The sequence below is a fragment of the Larimichthys crocea genome, chromosome VI (genome assembly GCF_000972845.2).
Source record: "Larimichthys crocea isolate SSNF chromosome VI, L_crocea_2.0, whole genome shotgun sequence".
Lineage (NCBI taxonomy): Eukaryota > Metazoa > Chordata > Actinopteri > Sciaenidae > Larimichthys > Larimichthys crocea.
In genome coordinates this window covers 24,948,763-24,958,557 of record NC_040016.1, presented here as the reverse complement: position 1 = coordinate 24,958,557, position 9,795 = coordinate 24,948,763, and the positions used below count along the sequence as shown (strand labels likewise).

Genomic DNA, 9,795 nt, shown 5'->3' with positions numbered 1-9,795 from the left:
TGTTTGCTTAAGTACAGTTTGAAAGTACTTGTACTCACTCAACTTGAGTTTTTCTCATTGTACTTGTACTTTAACTTATTTATTTTGTTTAGTTACCAGCTACTTGTAGACACAGATTATTGTCTAAATGAAATATAACCAACATGGAAATTATGATGTATAATACCTGAAGCTGTGCAGCAGTATATGAAGTCTTTTACCCAAACTTTACTGTGTATATTTATATTGAATTCTGCATAAACAGTACGTTAACTTTTGGTGTACTGATGCTGCATTGATGCTAATATACTTTAACTTATAAATAAATATCTGCTGTCAAACTTTTACGTAACAGAATATTTCCCTACTTTTACTGAGAGAAGGATTCAGGTATTTTTCCACCTTTTGTCTAAACTGTTGGTTCTCAAACTGTGGTGCAAGTACCACTGGTGTTACTTGATTTTTCTGTAGTGAAACTTAATATAATTAACTAAGTCTGTGAAATGTTTCAGTATCAGCCTGTTACGTAGATGCAGCGTGTGCATATCACTGTAAGACATGTTTGTAGTTTTCACGGTGAAAAAACGCCAAAATGATGATGACAGTGAAACCTTCATGCAGGTCTTTAAGGACATTTATAGAGAATAAAGTAGCATTTTATATTTGAGGTTGTTAAGTGTACAGAAAACTGTAATATTTGTTTTTTTTACAGTATTTTCATGTTTAATTATATGAAAAAAATGTTTCTTTTACAGTACTAACAACCGAGTAACATCACAGCAGAAAGTTATACTGTGTTTATTATGGTTTGTTTTAACAAACATTACATTCATGATTAGTTGCGATCATGGTTCCAGACTGGGAATATTAGGACCAGAAGAACCACTTTAACATGAAAGTGCTCTGGTTCTTGAAGCGGTTCTGTTCAGGATAAATAATAAACTGTGTGAAGTGTCTGTAGGTGATCAGGGTCGGCCTACACTGCTAAACAATGTCTGTCCAAATCGTCGTTCATGCACAGACGGATGTTTTCTGAGGCGTCATGCGACGTCAAACGTCTGAGAAACTCTGGTCTCAATAAAAGGACGCTCTGAAAATGTGCAGTTTGTGTTTGAAAGACATTTTTCAGGCGGAAAACAAAGTCATGACTCGCTGCACCGGGACGCTGATCGGGCTCCTGTGTGACTTCTGATGGTGTGTGTGTGTGTGTGTGTGTGTGTGTGTGTGTGTGTTTTATGGTTATCATCTGCTGTACCTACTAATTACCTGACTGAACAGCAGAACAAACTAGTCAGACAACCTCCACAACACACACACACACACACTGCTATTTTGGAGTTTCATGAGTCACCTGTCGACACATAACTGGCAACCAAAGAGTTATTCTCAATATTTGTTAGTGTGTGTGTGTGTGTGTGTGTGTGCGTGTGTGTGTGTGTGTGTGTGTGTGTGTCCTCCTTGATCGACGGTAACTATTACAAGTCAATAACATTCCTGTGGAGACATTAAACTGTGGAGACGTGCCGTGTTTCCTCGGGCTGCCTTCACGTTACACATGTTCTGACATAATATTTAAACATGTGCTGCTCGTTAGTGACGCTGTTAACTGGGAAATGACTTTTAATTAAGTTTATGATGAGGAAACACGAGAGTGCTCATTAATTAAAGTTGCCTATAGTAAATATATTCAGTCTTTTTGATTAGACAGTCAGACTGTTGTAAGAATCAGTTGTAATTTAATAGAATAAAGTTTAAAATAGTTTTGTTTTGGCAGAAAACGAGTGAAATATTATGAGATAGGATGAAAACTTTATGAGAAAAATGCTTTAAATTATTTAAATCCTACCAGTGAACATTTGATGCTCATGACTTAGGATGATTTAGAATAATTTAGGACACTAGTTATCACCAAAGATTCATTTTTCTCGACATTATGACTCGATTTTTTATCTTTGTTATCTTTAAAGTTCAGATTTCTCAGTAAACTTAAAACAATCTTTAACCAAAATACTAAATAGATAAATAATAAATACTGTTAGATATGCATGTACAGTAAAAGCAGCCTCAGAGTGTAAAAATACACAAATTAAAACCTTTATTCAAATATTAAAAACACACAGTTGGTTGTTTCTTTGCAGACAGTTATGTGTGTGTTTGTGTGGTGTACATGTGTTTGCCCTTTCCCCTACACAGGTGTGTGTTTACCTGTGTGTAGGTGAACACACTGCTGCAGGCTGAGTGTATAATGTGAGGGAGGTATGCAGCTCTGTGCAGACTGACGGGGGATTACAGGACAGGCCGTTGGAAAGCCGCGGTGACTAAACCTGTTCCAACAAGTTGAACAGGCGACTTCGTCCAGGCGTCGACTCAGACTTTATTTTCTTCTTTTCATGCTGGAAGTCAAGTTTCAGCTCCCAGGTTTATTTAGATTTTATTTCATGGTCACGCAACTTGTTTTGTTGTTCCTGTGCTTCATTGTAAAATAAAGTAATTACTTGTATTTAGTTAAGTTACACTATTCTTCTTCCTTTCTCTCTTCAATTCCTCTTTTTTTTAAAACACATTTTATTGGTTTTAAACATGCAGCAGGCGAGCATACACACAAAAACACAGACCTCACACCAACAACTAAAGCTGCAGCAAATAATCATGTGACAATAAATAAAGCTTACAGCGTGCAGGCATCAGCTGCTGTCATGTTTGGTGTCCACCACTCTGAAGATTTGCAAGGCGGCGTCTTATTCTGCTCAAGTTAAAAAAAAGTCAAGTCAGTTTTATTTATATAGTTCATAACAACAGAAGTTGACCCAAAAAAGGAGGTCCATCCCTGCAGAACCAGCTCATCCACACACCTCACAACAGGAGGAAATTAAAGAAATGTCTGTAGACTAGAGGGAAACACTTGGTGGTGAGGTTCTGATCCAGGTTTGCAGAACACACTTTTGAGTTTTTGGCTCAGGAGGAAAACACCAGTTTGAGTCTGATCAGACGTCTGCCAATCATCCTCAGTGTGTTGCTCAGGTCTCAGGAGAGATGTTTGGCAGATGGTGTGTGACATATCACCTCTAATTTAAATTCCTCCTGTTATCAGGCCTGTCGTCGTGTTTCTGTTCATGTCAGTTACTTCCCTGCAGAGTGAGACAGTCTGTCTGCTGCCAGCAGTTTCATCTTTACAGCAGCTCTTAACAAGCGCACAAGCATTTCTATCAGTGTGAGCGCTGCAGCCTGGTACAGGTGAGCTGTCAGGTTTTATGAGGCTGCTGATAACACACACACACACACACACACACACACACACACACACACACACACACACACTCATGTCTGTTCATGTTCAGACTCATTAAAAACTTTTTTTTTCTCTCCGCAGCAAACATGAAGGTCGCATCTTTCAACATCCAGAAGTTTGGAAAAAACAAAGTGTCAGACCCCGACATCCTCAACATCCTGGCTAAGGTAACACACACACACACACACATGCGCGCACACACACACACACACACACACACACACACACAGATCTTTCAGTTAAATGACTAAACAGTGAAGGTCGTTCATTTCTTCATTTCTCCTGTCAGTATTTTAAATATTTAATATATTAATTATTATAATGGTTGATATATTATAAATATAATTATAGTAATGCACTGTGTGTATTCAGTAACCTGCTCCCGTGCAGTTTATTTCTGTGAAATGATTCTCACACACATTCTAAACTCTTTATTTTATTTATTTCAAGTAGATCTCTGACTTTTTTTCTGTTCTTTTTGTTATTAGTTGTTTTAATATCCACCATGTGCACTTGGAGCTGCTGTGACAAGAGAATCTTAAAATTAAAAATAAAAAAAACAATAAAATCATAAATAGATTAAAAGCATTAAGGTCTGATTCTCCATAATTCAGACTTCCCTGCGTTGTTTTGTCTTTTACCTTCATGGTTACTCTGGATTTGTTAGTAGATTAATATCTGCTGCCTGCATTTTATTAATGTCCGTCCTGTTTATGTCACATGATGTACAGCGTGAAGAACATGGCGCCACGATCAGCTGCTCTTCTTCCTGCATGTTGTAATAGTCACGCTGACTTCATGCACTCATTTATAACACCATAAAACACCTTATATCACATATATGGAGTGAAAACACGTGTTCGGACTCCTTCTTAATAAATCATCTCCAGTGATTTCATAATCTGCGATGAGTTCATGAATCAGTGCTGCAGGAATCCGTCAAGCTGCAGAAGTTCAGACAAAACTGGGAAGGAAGCAGCTGACATCACAGTGACATCACAGTGATGTCACGCTGATGTCACACTCTCTCCGTCTCTTCTGTTTCCAGATCATTTCTCGATATGACATCATCGTGATCCTGGAGGTGGTGGACGTCAGTGGAGAGTCTGTGAAAACCCTCATGGACGCCCTCAACAAGTGAGAGCAGTGTTTTATTATTATCAGATGAAGAAGTCTTCAGCGTTGCAGTTTTCTTTTGCAGATGCTAATGTGAGGATGCATGTCAGCGTGATGAATGATGGGTCATCAGTCGTGCAGGGGTTTGTTAAGTTTGTCACGAGAGGTGGAGGCTGGCTGCGTCACAGGTGGAGCAGAGTAAACAGATCAGATCAGGGGACTCACTGGTTGAACTGGTAAATCTTTAGAAGCTTGACACAGCACAACACCAACTCATATGAGATAATCCAGCCCTGGAGTGGTGTCTAGACCGAGACCTGCACAGCCAGCCGGCCACGCCCTGCCAGGACTGAAAGAGGAGGCGGCGAGCAGAAAGACAAACATAACGTGACACATGAGCCAACGTTTAAAAAACAGCAGAATCACCAAAGTCTCTGAGATCCATCACACCTAAACCTTTGAATGTATTGCTTGAACCTTTAGTCACACTCATCACGTCCGTCCGTCTGTCCAGGTCAAACAGGAAGCATCACTACACTCTGAAGATCAGCAGCCGCCTGGGCCGAACACGCTACAAGGAGCAGTTCATGTTCCTGTACAGGTGAGTCTGAACGCCGACTGATCCACATCAAATCAAAGATCTTTCTTCATATGCGTTGACAAAGACACAACCTGATAATGTGTGTGTGTGTGTGTGTGTGTGTAGGGATGATATGGTTGACTTGGTGGGCTCCTATCAGTTTGATGACCAGGTCACTGAGGGAGGAGACGTTTTCGCTAGAGATCCCTACATCCTGAGATTCAGATGCCTCAATACGGGTACGTCACCCCCCCACCTGTCAGATAGATTCAGAAAATCAGAACAATAAGACAACGAAGTGTGTGTGTGTGTGTGTGTGTGTGTGTGTGTGTGTGTGATCTCCACAGTGCTGAAGGACCTGGTGATGATCCCGGTTCACACCAAACCAGAGGACTCGGATAAGGAGCTGGACGAGCTCTACGATGTCTTTCAGCACGTCAAGAAGAAGTGGAGGACGGATGTAAGGACGTGAACATCACCAGAACACAGACACTGTCCAATAAAGCAGAAAAAATGTAGAGATGTAGAGAACATAGAGATTCTCAAACACAGTTAGCTGTATGTTAGAGGATGAAGCAGCTGAACTGTGTGTGTGAAAAAACTAAAAATATGGACACAGCTAAAGAAGAATGGATAGATGTGTGAAGTGGTCACCTTGTTGATGTCCTGCCTCCTCTTTGGTCCAGAACGTGATGATCCTGGGCGACTTCAACGCGGACGGTGCGTACCTCTCCAAGAGAGACATGAAGAGCATCCGTATCCGCAGCGACAAGAACTTCCACTGGCTGATCGGAGACGACGTCGACACGACGGCGAGCAACCGAAACGACCACACATACGACAGGTACGTGCTCTATTGCTAAGCCTACAAATGAAACCAACATGTTGCCAAAAACTTCATCAATCGTTTCAGCTGTTTTAATTCGCTGTATTTAGTTTACAAATGACGGGAACTCACAACCCTTACTGCGAAATAACAAGAGGACCGTGTCATCAAACTGGGTTTAGAAGAAAATTCCAGTTAATCACAACTTGGCTCTTTATTCTCTGAGATTTGGGAGAATCAAAGAAGTTCCCAATACTGTCTCTGAAAACTCTGAAATTTAAGACCCTTTAATGATCATTTAGGTAACGGATTAATTGCGTACAAGATGAACATAATCCAACAAAGTCGAAGACATTTTGTAGGTTTAAATTCAGTGATGAACGAGGTAGACCAAAGATTTATAACAAGGCTGGTTAGCTGAGAACTGGCAACCAACATGCAGGGACTGCAGGTCCTCTAACGTCCACTTGAGGCTGGCTCCAGAGTGAGTCAGTCTCCATATCCCCATGTCCAAAGTCCAACTTCACAGCAGAAATAAACATGTTACAGCCTGGTACAAAAAACAGTTTTGGTCTCTGTAGCTAATTTCCCCGTTCATGACAACTGTACTGAGGGTGAATTTATATACAACTCACCTGTTCACATTATATTAAGACTTAAAGTTATGCAGGGTTAAGAGCGTGGACATTTTGACTGACAGGTGGTTGTCTTTAAAGTGTATATCCAAAAAATGTGAAATTAGTTCCATGAAATACAGAATTACAGCTAAATATTTTATACTACATATTTATATATGTATATTTTTGTTTTGCCTCTACGCCTTTGGTTTGTTTTTTTGTTTTTTTGGTATAGTTTTATCTGTTTGTACTTTTTGTATTTATGTATCTTCATGTGTTTTGTTGTATTTGTAATGTCTGCTGCAAGAAGGAGAGTTTCCCTCTAGTCGTAGCCACATAGGAGACTTAACGTTGACATTACAAGTGAAACACATGTGTCTGTATGTCTCTGTTCAGGATTGTGGTCTATGGAGACGACATGCTCCAGGCCGTGGTGCCAAACTCTGCCAAACCATTCAACTTCCAGAAGGCGTATGAACTCAGTGAGGAGCAGGTCTGTCTTCAAGTTTGGACCTCAGTTTGTTTTTACACGACAGCGCCACCTAGCTGTCAGAGCGTGGAAATATTCAGTCCAACACAGCTCGGTTGATTCATTCAGAATTATCATCGTTCATTAACTGTTTCTTTTCCAGGCTTTGAAAGTGAGCGACCATTATCCTGTTGAGGTGGAGCTGAAGTCCCTGATAGAGACACCTGAAGAGGATGGTAACCATGGTAACCAGCACAGTTATTTATAGATAGATAGATAGATAGATAGATAGATAGATAGATAGATAGTCAGTCTGAGGTGTTCTTGTTAAAGGACTCAGCGGGTTCTGTGGTTCCTCTCTGCAGGTCTGGAGCACGAGAAGAAGCTCGTGGTCGTGGACGAGGATCTGCTGGAGCTGAAGAGAGGAAACCTGCTGCTGGAGAGGGAGAAGCTCGGCCTGGAGATCCAGATTCTCCGGGCCAAGATGGCCAAGTTGGTGAGCAGAGATGAAGTTTGAAACTCAGGAAAGACAAAAACAAACAGAAGCCACGACCTGCACACTCTGCAGATGTTCTCTGGACTCTGCAGATGTTCTCTGGACTCTGCAGGTGTTCTCTGGACTCTGCAGATGTTTTTCTGGACTCTGCAGGTGTTCTCTGGACTCTGCAGGTGTTCTCTGGACTCTGCAGGTGTTCTCTGGACTCTGCAGGCGTTCTCTGGACTCCGCAGATGTTCTCTGGACTCTGCAGGTGTTCTCTGGACTCCGCAGGCGTTCTCTGGACTCTGCAGGTGTTCTCTGGACTCTGCAGGTGTATTTCTGGACTCTGCGGGTGTTCTCTGGACTCTGCGGGTGTTCTCTGGACTCTGCAGATGTTCTCTGGACTCTGCAGGTGTTCTCTGGACTCTGCAGGCGTTCTCTGGACTCTGCAGGTGTTCTCTGGACTCTGCAGGTGTTCTCTGGACTCTGCAGGTGTTCTCTGGACTCTGCAGATGTTCTCTGGACTCTGCAGGTGTTCTCTGGACTCTGCAGGCGTTCTCTGGACTCTGCAGGTGTTCTCTGGACTCTGCAGGTGTTCTCTGGACTCTGCAGGTGTTTCTCTGGACTCTGCAGGTGTTCTCTGGACTCTGCGGGTGTTCTCTGGACTCTGCAGATGTTCTCTGGACTCTGCAGGTGTTCTCTGGACTCTGCAGGTGTTCTCTGGACTCACTCCACCGTACCTCAGGAGCCGGCATGGACTGCTGCTCGTATCTCCTCACCAACATGAACTGACACATACGCACAACTTCCACTTTAGTGTTTAGACTTTTGACTGAATTCATTTTTTTTGTTCCTTCACACTGAAATAAATTATAACCAGCTCATTCACATTCACCTGGACTCGTTCTTGTCTACAAACCAGATGACAGCGTACCAATAAATGCATCAGAAGTAACCTCTTCCACATCTCGAGCTGTTTACAAGTCAACTGCAGCACAAAATGACCAGAAAACTCTGTGCAAGATATTTTGTGGATTCCTAACCTTCTCAGGTTATCTGTGGCGATGCAACATGCTCCTAAGATTTGTGAAAACAGGTTCGCATCTCAAGTGTTTTGCAAATCTAGAAGGTAACCACAGACAGCTGTCATCATGCCTAACATCTCTTGCGTTGCATCTAGTACATCTTCAGGCCATCTGAGAATGAAAACGATAAAGTGCGAGACCCGGCACGAGTGTTGGCGATGGTCTAACTTCGGATCTTAAAGACGTTTTTAGATTAGAGCTGGTTTGTTGGTCCAGTGTTTTCATTTCTGCTGCCGCCTCAAACAAACCAAACTAACTTTAAAAACTTGTTTTAACCGTTAATCTGATGATCGAACTTCTCGTCTGATTTTTTTTCCAACATGCCAAGAATGAAAATAACAAGCAGTAATTACAAAAAACTTTATTAGTATCTCCCTCTTTACAAGACAACAACAAAAAAGAACAGAAGTTGGGGTGAGTCGTGTTTTTTAAACACTTGAATCTTGGATGTGAAGGTTAGTGTGTATGACTGAGTGACCTGCTCTGATTATGATGCGTGTCCTTCAATTCATTGGCTGTAACGTTTTCACTGGTCGACACGAGGGCAGGTTGGAGGTGGATGAGGTTTCACGTTAAGTTGAGGAGTCTTCTCAGTGAGCACACACACATCGCAGACGCAGGAAGGAGTCCGGAGGAAGGATGGGGGGGGGGGCAAAGAAACAAACATCGTCGCCAGATTCAAACTTTTACTTCTTGCCTGATTTCTTCAAGCCACCGCCGCCTGGAACGAAACACAGCAAACAAACAACAGAGGTTATCGCCGACATCTTCAATACGGGACCGTTAAAGATTTGAGAATGACAGCGACGTTTGTGATGAATTTCTGTCACATAAAAAACAGCAGCAGCACCGACCAGCGCAGGAACCAGAGCATCGTGGCGGCTTGTTTTGGATGGTCAATGTGAACGTTACCTCTGGTTGAGGTTTTTGTCAGATGATACAGACTCTGTTCAGAGTTCTCCTTTTCTTATATTTGGTTGTTCTTTTAAACAGCTCTCGCTCGCCCTTTGTTCCCTTTTTGCCTCAGCTCCTTTTGTTAAAACAATTTGAACTTTCATTTAAGAAAACTCCTTTGTTTAATTAACCACAACACCTTGGTTTTATGTTACTGCCTCATACCCCTATATCTGGTTGTAACAGTCACCTACGAGACGCCGTCAGGGCCACGTACAAGACGCCGTCAGGGCCGCGTACAAGACGCCGTCAGGGCCACGTCAGGGCCACGTACGAGACGCCGTCAGGGCCACGTCAGGGCCACGTACGAGGCGCCGTCAGGGCCACGTCAGGGCCACGTACGAGGCGCCGTCAGGGCCACGTCAGGGCCACGTACGAGGCGCCGTCAGGGCCACGTCAGGG

General features: G+C 42.5%; 2 protein-coding genes across 3 annotated transcripts in view; one reads left to right on the top strand and one right to left on the bottom strand.

The window, feature by feature from the left end:
* The window catches only part of dnase1l4.1 (deoxyribonuclease 1 like 4, tandem duplicate 1), an 8,793-nt gene extending 1,372 nt beyond the window's left edge, over window positions 1–7,421 (top strand). Inside the window, exons 1-10 of one of the 2 annotated variants that reach the window (XM_019257626.2) lie at window positions 3,051–3,213; window positions 3,350–3,435; window positions 4,317–4,405; window positions 4,899–4,985; window positions 5,091–5,203; window positions 5,312–5,424; window positions 5,651–5,808; window positions 6,804–6,900; window positions 7,040–7,121; window positions 7,242–7,421. In XM_019257626.2, coding sequence (XP_019113171.1) covers window positions 3,355–3,435; window positions 4,317–4,405; window positions 4,899–4,985; window positions 5,091–5,203; window positions 5,312–5,424; window positions 5,651–5,808; window positions 6,804–6,900; window positions 7,040–7,121; window positions 7,242–7,393 — 972 coding nt within the window. In that variant the 5' untranslated portion in view covers window positions 3,051–3,213; window positions 3,350–3,354 and the 3' untranslated portion in view covers window positions 7,394–7,421. Of the gene's footprint in view, window positions 1–3,050; window positions 3,214–3,349; window positions 3,436–4,316; window positions 4,406–4,898; window positions 4,986–5,090; window positions 5,204–5,311; window positions 5,425–5,650; window positions 5,809–6,803; window positions 6,901–7,039; window positions 7,122–7,241 lie in introns of those variants that run through there. The other variant, XM_019257625.2, reaches the window with a different exon arrangement.
* A 1,363-nt stretch (window positions 7,422–8,784) lies between these two features.
* The window catches only part of tma7 (translation machinery associated 7 homolog), an 8,874-nt gene continuing 7,863 nt past the window's right edge, over window positions 8,785–9,795 (bottom strand). Inside the window, exon 5 of the mRNA XM_027279660.1 lies at window positions 8,785–9,115. The gene's annotated coding sequence lies outside the window, so the exon portion shown is untranslated. The remainder of the gene's footprint in view (window positions 9,116–9,795) is intronic.